At 36.7% G+C, this 16917-nt stretch overlaps 1 protein-coding gene across 2 annotated transcripts; it reads left to right on the top strand.

The window, feature by feature from the left end:
• The first annotated feature begins 3918 nt into the window (after window positions 1-3918).
• LOC145601185 (E3 ubiquitin protein ligase RIE1-like) lies at window positions 3919-14315 on the top strand. 2 transcript variants are annotated; one of them, XM_081657138.1, is made up of 5 exons: window positions 3919-4536; window positions 7207-7326; window positions 7577-7709; window positions 7799-7960; window positions 13651-14315. In XM_081657138.1, exons 1-5 carry the CDS (start codon window positions 3992-3994, stop codon window positions 13795-13797), a joined length of 1107 nt encoding a protein of 368 aa, XP_081513264.1. In that variant the 5' UTR covers window positions 3919-3991; the 3' UTR covers window positions 13798-14315. The 2 variants fall into 2 exon arrangements, with proteins under 2 accessions (XP_081513264.1, XP_081513265.1); XM_081657139.1 differs by having other exon boundaries at window positions 3921-4536; window positions 7802-7960; window positions 13651-14313.
• The last annotated feature ends 2602 nt before the right edge of the window (window positions 14316-16917 follow it).

Raw genomic sequence — 16917 nt, 5'->3', positions numbered from 1 at the left:
TGTTCATGATGGGGCATGAGTGAAGAGAGAATTATGCTAGTTTCCACTAGGATGTGTAATAATTATGTTTTGGATGTTTTGTTTTATTGATTGTTGGACTAAAACTATTATTTGATTGACCGGTTTTTGAATAAGGGCCCTAAGTGGTTCCAAGTTGTAGTGGATTTTATTTAACTTGGTTTTGTTGATTTTCAACTTTACTTTTGTTAGTTCGGTTTTTAAATTGTGTCATTTCTTAGTTTTGACTTTCAAGTCTTCCGCTGTGTATCTTTGATTGTTGCCTTAGCCGTTTTCACGGTGGCGGTAATGTCTTAGATATTCCTAAAACGTATTTTCAAGAGGGGAAAGTGTATTTTAAAGGAAATGAATTTCTAGGGTGTTACAATTCACCACTATGCGCATGAGTGCATGACTCAATTTTGGAATAAAGGGTAGTTAGTTTGACCAATTAGTGATCATGGAGATAAACTTATTCTAAAGCCAAGATTGATAGAAGGCTACAGTTATACACCCACGAACAGAGTGGAGTAAAGAGAAAGAAGGAAAAGTTAGGAATTATTTATAAAAACGGCTGCATAATATTATTGTATCAAAAACTTAATAGGGTTAGAATAGTTTTTATACGCTTAAAAAAAAATAAAGAGTCATATTTAAATTAAAATAGGGTTTTAAAACTTTCCGAACTCTAAAATAAAAATATGAGAATAGGAAAGTTATTTAATAAATACATATAAACTATATATAAAATCATAAAATATTCGGGTATTACAATCTACCCTCCTTAAAACAAGTTTCGTCCTCGAAACTTAAAACAGAAAAGTTTAGGGTATTACAATCTACCCTCTTTAGAACAAGTTTCGTCCTCGAAACATAAAGTAGATAAATAACTTACTTGTAGATTTAAAAGAACCAAAACAATCTTAATAAAATAAATAGTTAGAGTAAATAAAATATTAGGGGTATTACAAAAAAGTTCTCAATTATGTTATGAAATTAGGTGTTATGATGTGTGTAATAGTTGTGATTGTAATGATGAAGTGAACAACAATGTAATAGCACTAAAATTAAATAAAGTGTTAATTTGAACATTTCTTTTATAATTTTTTCTGTTGCAATCATGTTCATCCAAAAAATTATGGCTACTGTTCACTGTTCATCCCAAAAATTAAGCCCCGCTGCTGACAATGTATTTCCAAAAATTTACACAGAATATTTCCCAAAAAAAACCAACATAACACAGCACACATTGGAGTATTAATGTTCAAAAACTAGATTCCATTAACAACTATGATGTGCATTCAAAAGTGCAGGGCTTTGGAGTTTAAGCAGCTTTCTTTGCTTTCTTCTTGGTCTTTGAAGTGCTTACTTCAGCCTCTGCATTGTTGTTGTTTGCTGTACTTGTTGTTCAGCTGCTGCATTCTTTTTCTTTGCTGCACATGTCAACATGTTGTAGCCTAACTCTTTGCATAGGTTGCACTTAACTGTACTATGCCTCTTCCCTTTTCTTGCTTCATTTGCCCTCCTTTTTCTCTACTTTTTTGGTCTGCCTGCAGATCTTTTCACTAGTAGGTTGAATGAAGTCCATTGAGTTTGGTCAGGCATTGGGTGCATATGCTCAGCATAAGTGTTTTTGTATGCCCTCCCTGTCATCATCATCAAATATGTCATCCTCACTTGTGTCAACCCTAGCTAGTGACCTCTTATTTCTTCCAGATCTCCTTAAACTCTCACTTTGCTCACTACTTCCCCTAGCAACCCTTTTGCCACTGTTCTTTTTTGTTCAAAAGCCTGGTGGTCTAGAACTACCCACCTTTTTTATTTTCTCAGGCATGGCATTTGTAGTATGAGGTGTCATTGATGGTGGGGTTGTTTCTGGTGGAGGTGGAACTGGTTGCTGAGGTGAAGGGGTGGTGAAGTTGTTCGTGGTTAAGGTGAAACTGGTGCTTCAGGTGATTAAGGTGGTGGGGCTGTTTGAGTTTGATTTGAAACTGGTGGTTGAGGTGGTGAGGTTGTTTCTGGTTGATTGGTTGAGGTGATGGGGTTGTTTGGGGTTAAGGGGAGGGTTGAGTGGTTATTTCACTTGCCCTTTTTTGGGTGTTCTTTTCCTTTTCATAGGAGTCATTTTCCTCCTTGGACATGATGTTTTGGGCTAGTTCAGAGGAGAAGTTGGTTGAGACTCCTTGAGAGTGTTTAGGTGGAGTTGAGGGCTGAGTACTTTATTCAGGCTCAGGCTGAGATGCCCCAAGGAAAACGTCATCAGCAATAGGAGTGTCAAACACTCTTACATACTCAAGATCACCATCATCAAGATTAGCAACATGAACCTCAACTGCAGCCTTAAAAGGTTGTTGTTCCTCCAACTCTCTCTCAGTCTGGGCCTTTTCCTATTCCAATCTAGCCTTCTCAACCATAAACTCATACAAGTCCATTAAACTTGTTCTGCATGTCAGTATCATCAACCAATACATCAAACCCCTGATCTCTATAATGGACATCAATCCATACTTTACTCATCCTATCAACAACAAATTACAGACAAATTACTATACTGATCGAACATCAACACACATGATTCATATCAACAACCACATACCAAACCTTAACATACCAATAAACAAAATTGCGAAAAATGGAATTCAAAGACTTCACTATCACAAACCATAACAATGCCAAATCAATACCAACAAATAACATTTTTAACAAAAAAGTTAAGATTAATTCACACAGTCAAGTCAAGTAATCACATTTAACATGAACATTTCAGGAAACCCTAACCCTAACTTAATTTTTGCAACAAATGTCAGATTCAAAACGCGAAAGGAAGATCGAAAGTGCGATTATTACCTTGTTTGCTATCTCAAACACCCCAAAGCCAAATTCAAGTGCTTTTTGCTTCTACTTCCTCCCCTACTTGTCACCGCTGTTCTGGTTCGCCTAACTTCAACAACAAAAAAAGATTCAATTTTCAGGAGTGTTTTGTTAAGGTGTTAAAGAAAGCTTCTTGTTTGATTATGGATTTGAGGGTTTGAATGATGGTGAAAGGTCGAAGAACAAAGAAGAAGAATGATGGGATTTTTTTTTTTTTTTTTTATCTAACTTGAAGAAGTCGGAGAGTTAATGAGCATTAGCGTGCCATTGACCCCAATAGAGGGCATACTGGTCATTTCGCATTAACGGATTGTTGACGTCCATACCTCATTAATGGCACGACATGAAATAATACTGTTTGTAAGTGGCATTTGGTGAATTCTGAAAAGTTCGATAGATGGCATTTGGTGAAATAACCATTTTTTTTAGGGAATTCATATCCATGTTCATCAATTTATAAAGTCCCTAATATATATTTATTTTAATAAGAATTTGGTAGATACTATTTCGTAAAATTAAAAAAAAAATTGAGCCATATAGTTTTCTTATCTTGCACACGCAATTTTATGTATGTCTCCTACAATAAGACCAAAAAGTATATTACTCCCTCCGTTTTTAAATACTTGCTCTACTTTCCTTTTCCGGCCGTTTTTAAATACTTGCTTCATTTCCTTTTTTGGAAAGCTTTAACAATATTTAATTCATTTCTCACACTAACTGGACCCAACATAATACTCTCTCTCCTCCTATTCTTCCACTACTTTTGATTTTTATAATTTTTTATTTTCTCAACTACCCCACTACCTCCATATTTTATTACTTTCTCCAATTTCTTTTAAAACTCCGCGTATGGAGAAATGGAGCAAGTATTTAAAAATGGAGCAAGTAGGAAAAAAAAATCTACTCCGTATTATACTACGTACGGAGTAGTATTTAGTGTAATACAAACAAAGTTTATCCAATTTTTAACTTTACTACGTCACAATTCTCACAAAGTATCAAATTAGCCTCAATTATTACAATAACAAACAAATTCAATCCATTTTATTTTTCTCCTTTGTTATAAATCGATCCAATTTCGTAAGAAACAAACAAACAAAACCCATTTTTTAAACTACAGGAAATGTCTGAATCGTCGAACGTCTCGGCGCCGCTGCTGCGGTCGTTGCAAGGGTCGTCGGAGGCGGATAATTCTCCAAGGATGCCACAATCAACGGCGTTAGCCCTTCTTCTAGGCCGAGCAGCCGGCCGTCGTGGTCCGTCGATGTTGGTCCGAGAGACGGCGGCGCGTGAGCTCGAGGAGCGTCGAGCTGATTGGGGATATTCCAAGCCAGTTGTTGCTCTTGATATGTTGTGGAATATGGTGTTTGTTGTTGCTTCGTTTGTGATGTTGGTTTTTACTTTTGATGAAAACCCTAATGTTCCGATTAGGGTTTGGATATGTGGGTATGCTGTGCAGTGTTTGGTTCATGTTTTGTTGGTGTGGATGGAGTACCGGAGGCGGAGGAGGAGTGGGAGTGGGAGTGTTCGGCGTGGTAGGGATGATGATGTCGATGTCGATGTCGAGGCAGGCGAGGCGGGGGAGTTTAGGGGGAGGTATGATTTGGATGGTAATGATAGTGATGGGGATGATGATGGAGTTATGTTTGGGGGTTCTGCTCAATCAAGGTATAAATTAACAAGTTTTAGTTTGGGTTTTGTTTAGCTAATTTGTTAGTGAATTCGACCACGAAAATGATCTCATGTGTTAGTCTTTTATGTTGCTAAAGTATTGCATATGTGTTGTGTTGAATCCCATTGTAACTCACTTATGAGTGTCCCACATTGGAGAAAGAGGAGAGGTGGTTCCTTTATAAGGTATAGGAGTAACTCCTACTATTGCCAATTGGTTTTAGTATGGAAGCTCCAAAGCTTTATTTGTGGCCCAAACTCTCCTCCTCCTTGTTCGGGTTGCCCAGGCCCATATAATATTGTTTCGAAATTTAACATGTTGTGAGCTAATGTTAGTGTTGTAAACCATATTCAATTTGATGCTGCTTTGTTTCAGAAGAAGGTATTGTGATGGTATAAATAATAATAATAGCTTAAGGAGTATAATAATCTCTTATATTGCTGAAGAATTGCATGTGTTGTGAGTTAATGTTAGTGTTGATTCTATTTGATACTGCTTGTTTGTAATTTGTAATTGAAGATATAAGATGAGGGGACAGATTTCTGTAACTTAAACGAGGTTAGAAGGGAATTAAAAGAAGTGGCTAACGTTGTCTCAAAAACCATTGTTTTAGCCAAACTTAGACCTTCATGTGCCTTTTCATGTTGCGGCTTTATGAACACAATTTTTAATTTAGGACCAAAAACATACAAAATGTATCTTGGGAGCTGAACTTGTACCCTATACTATTTAATTTAAGTGAATTTTCATGAAGTGAAAAGGATCTTGAACTTTTTGAATGTAGTGCTTAGCAAATTAATGTTGATCTCATGTTAGGAATGACGCTTAATCGCTTATTTTGTTTCTTTTCCAGTTTTTTTTTTTTGGGTGTGTTAATGTTAGTATTGGGTTAATTTTTCTTTTTTCCTTTTTTTATTATTTTTTTTAATTTAATTTTTTGGTGCTAATGTTAGCTTGGTATTTGTCTCATGGCTCTAAAATCTCTAAATGCCCATTGGTGGTATATAATGCTCAAGGTTGATTTAAGTACTAATTAAGTATTGTGTTATATCTGTATATGACTAAGAACCAAGTGAAGCTTTGTAAGAACTTAGGATTTGATCACACTTACTAAGAAGAGTGCAAGGCTTCAATTAACAGATTATACAAGAGTTTCCTACCTAATGGTTAATTTCACCTATTCAAGACATCTTTTTGCCAGGATCCATAATTCTTTGATTTTAAAGTGGTTTTTAAACCATAATACTCCTTAGAATGAAACATATGCTTTATAGCTACCTCAATCAGCCAAGATATATATTGGAATCTAGGATACATTCAAATTCAAAAATTTAGATGGTTATTTCTTCAGACTTTGATCCTTTTGTTGGAATTTCTTGGGTCCCTGCGTCCCCTCCATTTATTTTCTGTTGCAAAGTCATCCACATAATACATTTTGTCTCCTTATTGTGGTGGTGTTGTGTCTTATCTCTTCATAAGTTTCTTTTCCAATGCCTAGTATCTATCACCTATAGCTTGAAGAACTTGATGATATTATCTTAAACTCTTGGCCTCTTCAAATGTCCTTCAAATTCAATCAACTAGTTGCCCCAAAAATTTGTTCTTGTAACATTATTGCTTTTACAAAGGGAGTTGTCCTGATGATTTAAGAAAGATGGTTTAAGTGCATAAGGAAAAGGGGTTTGTGTTCGGAGTAGTGGATCTATGAATTTGATATGTGGTTCAATTATGAATCTTGAGGGAAAATTTCTAGGTTTTTGGTTTGGCAAATTGTGTTAGAAGCTGACAGGGGGTGCTTAGTGAGAGGATAGGGAGTGAGCTCAAAGTTCAAAGTTATTTAAGTTGGCAACACTTTTTTATTTACACTTTGTTTGGATAAGAGTTGGATAAGAGGAAAGGGAAGGAAGGGGAGGGAAGAGATGTGAAAAGAAGGGGAGCAATCTCCCTTGTTTGGAAAGGATTGGGGATGGAAAGAGGAATCTATTTTCCCTCCCTCATTAACCACAACCCCACCTTTACCCTTTCTTTCTCTTCCATCCTCTTCCTTTCCCTTCTCCGCTATCCAAACAAAGCGATAGAGACAATGATCCGAATTCCTTCACTAATGTAGCTTAACATTGTGTTTGGAATCTTTAAATAGTAATGGTGGAAGGAAAGGGACTAGGGAGTGGAAGGCATGAGAGGATAAGGGAAGGAATGAAAGGAAGGAGAAGTGGACCTGTTTTAATTAGGGAAAGAAACCTGGCTCCATTCTTTTCCCACCCCTTCACACCGCTCCCCCCCCCCCCCCCCCCCCCCTTCTATCTCCTTTCTCTTCTATTGTGACCATGGCTCCCTCTGCCTCATCTTTTTTCTTTTATTGTGAACATGGCTTTGGTCCCAATGGCTGTTCTGCATGGGGCTGGTTGCAATTTGAGTTCCTGGAAGTAGAATTTGAAGCTTGCAGAATTTATAGTTCACGAGGCTGTACACAATGTGTGCCTAAATAATGGATGATTGATCATTGAAATCAAACAGAAATTGAATTGTGGTTGTCAATAGTGATCATAGTAAATTAGTAATGACTCTTGCATTGCTGCATTCTTTCTTTTTTAAAAATTCTTTGACTGCTATATAACTTTATAGCCTAACTGTATTGTGTTTGATGTTATTTGTGAATTTTACAGTTTCTCCAAAAAATGTGAATCTGTGAACACAATGGCATCATTTCTTTGGTGGATTGTCGGCTTTTACTGGGTGGTTTCTGGTGGGGAGCAGCTACTGCAAGATGCCCCACGGCTGTATTGGTATGTTCCTTTTATCATCCAAACACTAATAACAATCCCAATCCCCTGTAAAAAAGTAAAAATGAATGATAATATAAATAGAAAGGAATTGTGGAAGAATTTTATCAAAATGTGGCAGAGAAGGGTCTTACACTTTGTTGATTTAGTTCTTTTTAAACTCTAATGGCCTGTATATCAGATATCTTTATAATGATTGTACCTTTAATCATGTGAGCTACAAGTTTCTAACCAATTTAATATATATGTGCAGGTTGACTGTTGTTTATCTGGCATTTGATGTTTTCTTCGCCATATTCTGTGTTGTATTGGCCTGTTTAATAGGGATCGCCCTATGTTGCTGTCTTCCATGCATCATAGCGATTCTTTATACAGTTGCTGGACAAGTATGAAATATATCCTACTCTAACTGCAAATCACCTAGTTACTGTGTGGCCTTTGACTTATTGCTTATTCCTTTTTCTGGTCTGGAAAGCAGGAAGGTGCCTCTGAGGCAGATCTTAGTGTGCTCCCCAAATACAAATTTCAGGCATCAGCTAATGATGAAAAGCTCAATGTGCGTGCTGGAGTGATGATTCCAGTGGAGTCTAGTAGTGGATACTTGGCGAGTGAACGTGTTCTTTTACCTGAAGACGCAGTAAGTCCTTTCCCTTTTTTTTTGCTTTAAGTTGGCACTATTTGATTAGACTGCTAAATTCATGTGAAATATATGCTCACTGCCGTAATTGAGGAATATGCTTACTTAGGGGTTTCTGTGTCATCTTTGGAATTGAACTGTTAGTATTGCTGAGAAAGAATGAAGGGGGTTGGTTGTGTGAATTGAACTGATAATATTGCTTTGTTGTCTGAGAGTAGAAAAAGAATGGGGTTGAACTGTGAAGGTGATAATGATAAATGTTTTTTCCTTTCCTGTATCACAAGTGAAGAAATTAGATTACCAGATAATAATGTTTTTGAAAGTCACATCTACAGTGGTCTCAAGACACATGAATCCTTTATATTGTTATTCCAAAGTCATTCATTGTTAGTTGGTACATTTCATGACTGATAAGGAATGACAACATCCTCTATGATACCTTTTTTCGTTTGATTGTATGTTGGGAATTTGGGAACTTCGCCTCAGAAGGTGGAACTGGGAAAATAGTAGACTATTAGTTTACCTTGGCTTCAGAAACATATTTCACTCTCTTACTTGTTTAGAAGGCCGATTCTTCATTATATATTATGATCTACATATCTCAAATCATGTACAAATCAACACTTGCTCCTAACCGTGGTCCTTGTTCCAAATCTACCTGGGCATTTTTTTATTTATTTTTAATTTTTTTTGTAATCTAAAATTAAAGTATTACTGTGGACCCTGCCATCTACAGATTAATTTATAATCATAAGTACTCTCATTCCCTTTCTTTCCTCAATGTCGTGGATATTATCCCTTTTATTACTTTGATGTAGGAAGCTTAAATACTTTTTCTGTTTCAATATAATTGCACCATTTGTAATTGGCTAATTATTTAAGAAAGGGGAATTAAGTAATTAAGACAACAACACCCTTCTAAGGGTGTGGAAACTGGAAAAGGAAAATTTGAGGGACAATAAAGTCTTTGTCATAATTTGCCTTCCAAATAAGCACGGTGCAATTATTATGACATTTATAAAAACTGGTGCAAATATATTGAAAGGAAGTACTTATCATTAATTATGACCAAAGACAAATTAAGGAACTCTAGCTATGAATTGACCAACATTTTTCTCATCACAGATTGAAAATGGAAAAGGGGAAGTTTGAACTTTGGTGATAACTCTATCTTTTCACAAATCACAACATCCTATCGTCCTAATAGTGCTCAATTTGACCATTCTTTGTGGACTGGGAGAGTATTTGTCATTCTCATTTAAACGATATATTTGTCAAAGTCTGATATTGGATAATGTCACCTGAGAGTTTATATCAGGTTACTTACAACTTAAGTGAGTTGCTACTTTTTCAGGTTAGGGACTTAGGGTTCAGTGTAAGCAGCAGGAATTACATCGTGTACAAGTGTCTCCCCTTAGTTTAATGTGGGATCCCTGTGAGGTCCTAGTTTGATGATTCAGTTCAGTTGTGTAGTTACTTCTAGTCCATCTAAATCAATCAATCAATCAATCAATCAATCAAAGCCTTAATCCCAAAAGTGGGGTCGGCTAACATGAACCAAATTTGATTATTCCGTGTAGTCATCAACATAAATCTTTCTCCTCCATCCCTTACGATCCAAAACTTCATCCTCACGTAAATCCATGCACTTCATATCCTTCCTCACTCCTTCCAACCAAGTCATCTTTGGTCTCCCTCTTCCTCGTTTAATCCCTCCATGGTCCCACTCTTCCACTCTTCGCACCGGTGCACCCTCGGGTCTCCGTCTTACATGTCCAAACCAACGCAGACGATTTTCCCTTAATTTATCTACAATGCCCGCCACACCTACTTTCTTGCGAATAACCTCATTTCTGATTCTATCTCTTAAAGTGTTTCCACACATCCACCTTAACATGCGCATTTCCGTAACCTCCATCTTTTTAATATGCTCTTTCTTAGAAGCCCAACATTCTGTACCATAGAGCAACACTGGTCTTATGGCAGTCCTGTAGAATTTTCCCTTCAACTTTAAGGGAATGCTGCGGTCGCATAACACTCCCGTGGCCGCTCTCCATTTAAGCCACCCTGACTTAATCCTGTGGGTCACGTCTTGATCAATGTCACCATTCTTCTGGATGATCGACCCTAGGTACTTAAAACATTCACTCATGGTCAAATCCTTTCCATCCAAACTCACCACTTCATTGCTTGTCCCCCTCTGAGTGCCAAAACGACATACCAAATATTCAGTCTTACTCCGACTTAGCTTAAACCCTCTAGATTCCAACCTTTGCCTCCATTGCTCCAACTTGACATTAACCCCATCCTTAGTCTCATCCACCAAAACGATATCATCTGCGAACAGCATACACCATGGAACCTCATCTTGAATTGGTCTAGTTAATTCATCTAGAACCGTTGCAAAAAGAAAAGGGCTTAATGCAGACCCTTGATGCAATCCGATTGTAATAGGGAAATCTTTTGTCAACCCTCCGCATGTCCTCACATTTGTTGACACATCCCGATACATATCCTTAACTAGGTCTACATACCTTCGTGGGATACCTTTCTTCAACATTGCCCACCAAAGTATCTCTCTTGGCACCTTGTCATATGCCTTCTCTAAATCAATAAAGACCATATGAAGATCTTTCTTCTTTACCCTATAAAACTCCATCATTTGTCTTATCAAATGGATTGCCTCCATAGTAGATCTCCCAGGCATAAAACCAAATTGGTTATCTGAAATGCTTGTGCATGCCCTCAACCTTTGTTCAATCACCCTTTCCCACAACTTCATAGTATGGCTCATAAGCTTAATTCCTCGATAGTTAGAACAATCTTGAGCGTCTCCTTTGTTTTTATAAACCGGGACCAAGGTGCTCTTCCTCCAATCTTGTGGGATCCTTGTAGCCGTCCATATCTTGTTGAAAAGGTTTGTTAACCAATCAATACCAATCTTACCCAAACACCTCCACACCTCTATCGGTACCCCATCAGGGCCAACCGCCTTCTTAGGTTTCATCTTCCTCAGTGCAATCTCCACCTCTACTCTCCTAATCCTTCGCACATACTCCATGTTGATTTCTTCATCACTCATAGAGGTATCTCCTATCACAACTCCATTACTTCCATTAAATAATTCATCGAAGTACCCCTTCCACCTGTCCTTGATGCCCTCCTCTTGCACTAGGACCATTTGGTTCTTATCTTTGACACACTTCACCATGCCAATATCCTTCCTTGCCTCTTGTCTTCTCTTTGCCATCTTATAAATGATCCTTTCTCCCTCCTTGGAATCAAGCTTTTCATAAACCTCCTGATATGCCTTTTCTTTTGCTTGGCGAACAGCTGCCTTTGCCTTACTCTTAGCCTCCTTATACGCTGCAAAGGTTTCATCACTCCTACATTTTCCTAAGGCTTGATAGCATTCCCTTTTTTGCTTAATTACTGCTTTCACCTCTTCATTCCACCACGAAGTATCTCTCTGTACCGAAGTTCTTCCCCTTACTTCCCCTAAGACCTCTTTGGCCACTCTTAGGAAACAGTTCTTCATTCGTAACCAAGTCTTGTCCGGATCCACCTCTCCATCCCAATCCGCTTCTTCAATTACCTTTTCTGTAAAAACCTTAGCTTTTGCATCCCTTAGGGTCCACCATCTTATCCTTGGTTCTTCTTGTCTAACTTTTTTCTTCGCCTTCTCTTTCAGACGAATAGTCATTACCAATAGCCGGTGTTGGGTGACCACACTCTCCCCTGGGATAACCTTACAGTTTATGCAACTTTGTCTATCTATGCTCCTTGTGAGCAGGAAGTCTATTTGAGTTGCATTTGCTCCATTCCGAAAAGTTATCAAGTGTGAATCCCTCTTCTTAAACCAAGTATTAGCCAAAATTAAATCATATGATTGGGCAAAATCCATAATAGCTTCACCACCGGCGTCCCTCTGCCCATACCCAAAGCCTCCATGGACACTCTCATAGCCATCTCGGCTCGCCCCAACGTGCCCATTTAGATCCCCTCCAATATATAACTTCTCTGAGTGGTGGACACCCTGCACCACCTCGTCTAGGTCCTCCCAAAATTGTCGTTTCTCTTCTGCATCTAAACCCACTTGGGGAGCATAAGCACTGATAACATTCACAATCTCCTTGCCACATAGCAACTTCAGCCTTATCAACCTATCGTTCTTCCGATAGACCTCGATCACCTCTTTTGCCAACCTCTCATCGAGAACCACACCAACTCCGTTCCTAGCTCCACCATTCCTTGTTCTGTGGCTCGTTTCTTGCCCAACATACCATACCTTATACCCCAAAACCAAGCCTCGAGCTCCTTCTCCTGTCCATCTTGTCTCTTGGAGGCACATGATGTTCACGCGTCGTCTTTTCATTACTTCTACCAATTCTGCTGATTTTCCCGTAAGAGACCCAACATTCCAAGAACCAATCCGCAAACTAAATTCTTTTCTCCCACGCTCCCTCCTGATCCCAACTCCAAACCCTTGATTATTTGACACCACAATTGGGCAATATGGCGCGTCGCTTCTGGGCGACGACCTAGCAACCCTTACATACTTATCACTGCACCCGGGTCTGGGAAGTGCAGCGCGTCGCTCAGTAGGGAACGCCCCAATGGCACGCCCTTGCTCATTTGACACCACACTCGGGCAATGTGGCGCGTCGCTTCTGGGCGACGACCTAGCAACCCTTGCATACTTATCACTACACCCGGGTCTAGGAAGTGCAGCGCGTCGCTGAGTAGGGAACGCCCCCACGAAAATATCTGTTTGGCTCATGTCATGGGATGTGACGAAGTTTTATACTGGCTGTCACTGGCCTACCGTAACCCTCCTCCTTTATCCAGGCTTGGGACTGGCAGCGGGAAACCCACTGGTGCATTTTATTTTTCTATCAAAAGCAGTATTATGTAAGTTGCAGTAGCTATTGGCCACGTGATTTGACACGTACTAGCAACTTAGCAAGTCCTTCTGATTGGCTTTGCTATGATTATGTATAGTTTGTACATTAAATCTGATTACACAGAATTCTTGGAGCCTGTAATGTTAGTGCTTTGTACTTCTCTAAAAGCGTTGGACTAGAGTATGTGTCTGACATGGATACTAGTTTTCCATAGGGTTTATATATGGCCTGCATTTTATGATGTAGAGATAGCTGCAAGGACAAATGATGTAGATAGTATCTGATCCTAGGTCTTGAGTACCACCCCTTAAGACTTTAACCAACTAAGCTAGTTGATAATAACATCTCTGACATGTTGCATATAGTTTTATCCTTGGTGTTTTGGGATTTTTTAATCTTTTATTTTTTGTAATAAAAAAGCTTTATTCCTATCTGTGACACAATTATGAAATGGGTACAACAAGAAGGGATCCCAGTGAACTAGCTCTAGTGAAATTCCCTATGTTATAAGATTAGTGTGATTTAGAGTATTATATTTAATATCTTGATATGGACATAATACAAGTCATTTTTCATTTTTTTTTTAAGAAAGTTGTCTTTTAAATTGTTTTAATGTTCCTGTCATCCTCAAAGTCCTCTTTGTTGTATTTCTGCTCTTTTGTGTGGCGTTACTTAAATCCATCTGATGTAAATTCTAAATTTCTAATTCTGCTAGGTTGCTACCTGCTATTTATGGAGTTCTCTTCATTTTTATGTGATAAAAATTACCTTTCCTATTATCTACAGGAGTGCTGTATCTGTCTCAGTTCATATGATGATGGAGCGGAGCTGAATGCTCTTCCTTGCAACCATCATTTCCATTCAACATGCATTGTGAAGTGGCTTAAGATGAGTGCAACATGCCCCCTTTGCAAATACAACATCGTCAAATGATAGTACATCTATGAACATACAAAGGAAACTGTTTAGCTCTCTATCGGCTTTTTATTTGTACAGATTTGAAAGGGAAGGAAAATAGTTCCAAACGTGTGATAATCATCATTTTGGTGCTTGATGTGCTGCCTTTTCAAGTTGCTTGCAGCTATCATTCTTTTATAGATGCTTCTTCCTGCTGGATTGACCAGCATGATAAATTCAAATCAAGTTCAGTGTAGTTAACGCTTGAATGGATGAAAGATCTTCTACTGGTAGCTATGTATATCGTTTGATTGTAATTATAGAGGTACCAAAATTTCACGCAAAGATTTAAGTGCTGTAAGTCTTATGATCATTGTGTGATTTATGTAATCAGTTTATTATACAGGTCGATAATGCCTTGATATTACACGGACCTGTCGTCCCAAAATAAGTTTATCTCTGCTGTTTGGTTGAGTAATATTTTGTTCTAGGAATTAGAAGAAAGGATTGTTTCTATTTTAACAGGGTAAAATGTGGCAAATGAGCCCCAACACTTGAGTTAAATGTGCAAATTAACCCTTTTACTATTTTTTATAGCAAATTAAATCCAATACTTTAAAATTTGTGCAATTTAATTGATGGTATTATTTACCTAATCTAAATACCACTGGAAAACAACCAATAATTTTGAATAAGTATATCAATAATTTTGAATAAGTATATGGACCGTATTCGTATGTTTTTCATCAACCTTTTGAACTTCTACAAAGTTCTTACTCAACTTTCTCATTTATCTCACAATCTTCAACTTCTCATTCAATTTTCTCTCTCATCTTTTCGGAGTAACAACCCAACTACACCAAGCAAAGCTTGGTGAAGTTGGTAAGAATTCACCTTGTGATTTTGAAGTCACGAGTTCGAGCCTCATCAACTACATTTGCTTAGGATTAGGGGACTCCCTAACCTTCCCCCCTTTACTCTCAAGCATTGACCTACGGAGTTTGACACGTGACTATTTAAACTCTCTTTGTGATTATTAAACTTGGATGTAGGTCATACTAACAGTCATTCATGGTAAATGTATACTCGTAGTTGATAATTTGAGGTAACATATATAATAGGATACAATTTACAATCATTAATCAAATTCAACAAAGTAAGGTATAATTTTTAGAATTGACTATTCTTTCACCGTCGAATCATGATTAAATGATAAGTGTAGTCTTAAGGAATACTTTATAAAAAGCTAAAAATGGAAATATTTAGGATAGATAAAAATTAATTATACTGATTTACACGTTTTTTGTCTTTAATTTCCAACTTCATACGAAGCAAAATTTTAGAAAATTAATACATTAGAGGTGCAGGTGAGTAGGTGACCATTATTTGCTTGACAAACCAGCTTGATACGACCCAACCTGAAGAAAAATGTAGCTTTGGACAAGCCTAATAATGTCTTTTTAGTTTGTAACTCGAGCCCACCTGAAATAAGCCCAAAACACCCGATCTGACCCAATAAGCATAGGTTTAGGTACAAACTAGTTTAGTCCTGTGCGTTGCACGGATTAATTAGATATTATTTGTTTAAAATTGATGTCAATATTCTTTATCTGAAAAAATTTAATCATAATCTCTTTTTAATTAATTTTGAAAGAAGTGCTATATTTAGGAATTAGGAGGAAAAAATATAGAAAATAAAAATGATGATGTCAAAAATAGTTTTGGTGGGAAAAAATTTCTTAAGAAGTTGACATGTGTCTCTTAATGATGTCAGCATGTTTTGTTTTAGTAATAGTTAATAGATTCTTAGTTACACACTAGTGTAGCTAAGCTAGCTGCAACAAGTTTTAATACGAACATATAATACATAAAAAATGAACATACGTATTTTTCTCTTCCATTTATTTTAACTCTATCTCTCTTCTTCTTTCTTAGCTCTATTAATTTCCTCTCTCTTCTGGTTTATTCTCAATTCAAAATTTCTCTCTTCTCTTTTTTCCCTTTCCTTAGAAGTATACTCTATTACTTCCCTTCCATCTTTAAATTTCTTTGTCCTACTCCGGATATTCTCAAATTCGTCACCACCGTAGCATTCTCCATCGTCATCATATTCGTCGTGATTATAAATCTTGAGGTAATTTAATTTAATATTTTTTTTGTGTGTTTATGAATATGCATGTGAATATTGTAAAATTGTTGATTTCAATCATTTTTGCATTTGTGATAAAAAAATCTATCATGTTATTGATAAATAATTACGTCACTACGATGAATCAAGATTAGATTTAAGGTGGATATTCAAATTTTTAGAGCTAAAATAATTACAATTGAACTTGTGCATAATTTCTGTAAAAAAAAATGAACATGGAGCACTTTAAAATTGAACAAGTTTGTACAAAATGAACATTTAGTAGACTAATTTAGTACACTAAAAAAGAACATTTAGTAGACTAAATTAGTACACTAAAGAAGAACATTTAGTACATAAAAATGAACATATTTTAACGATTTATTTTAGCTTTATTTTTCGTAAATTTATTATATACAACGAATTTGAACCTATGTGAATATATGAAATCAAGTTCATAATATTATTTGACGTGTTCATTTTTTTACTTTTTTTTATACTAAATTATCATTTATTTAATGTGCTCATATATTTAAGAAATGTTCATTTTATTTGGTATGGTCTAGCTATTTTATGGTTGTATGATAAATATTCATTTCTTTTATTGACATGTTCACTTTTTATGGCTCAATGTTCGCTTTTTAACGCGTTCATTTTTTGTTACTGAATATTTCTGTTTTTACGTGTTCATTGTTCGTTTTTAAGGTCCTGGTCTAGCAAATGATTATATGAATTATGTTCATTTTTAATAAATGATCATTTTTTTTATAACATGTTCACTTTTTACTATAACATGCTCATTTTTTTTACATGTTCATTATTATTGTTAGATGTTCATTTTTTTCATGTTCATTTTTTTCATGTTCATTTTTTTAAAATATATGTTCATTGTATAGAGCGTGGAGTTGATTTAAGCGGGTCGCGAATATATTAACTGAAATTATTAGATTTGGGCCACGCAATTGGCCCTTTCCTTGTTGCAGCTATAATAGCTACATTAGTATGTAGCCAAGACCCATTGAGATTTA

The sequence above is a fragment of the Chenopodium album genome, chromosome 21, assembly GCF_948465745.1.
Source record: "Chenopodium album chromosome 21, dcCheAlbu1.1, whole genome shotgun sequence".
NCBI lineage: Eukaryota > Viridiplantae > Streptophyta > Magnoliopsida > Caryophyllales > Amaranthaceae > Chenopodium > Chenopodium album.
Note: the sequence above shows the minus strand (reverse complement) of the source record. Positions and strands in the feature narration are given on the sequence as shown.

Excerpts from the sequence above, each read along its gene's own strand:
- LOC145601185 (XM_081657138.1), top strand. The coding sequence starts at position 3,992 with ATGTCTGAATCGTCGAACGTCTCGGCGCCGCTGCTGCGGTCGTTGCAA. Across the intron at positions 4,537-7,206 it reads GGGGGTTCTGCTCAATCAAG|TTTCTCCAAAAAATGTGAAT; the intron begins GTATAAATTAAC and ends TGAATTTTACAG. Across the intron at positions 7,710-7,798 it reads TTTATACAGTTGCTGGACAA|CAGGAAGGTGCCTCTGAGGC; the intron begins GTATGAAATATA and ends TGGTCTGGAAAG.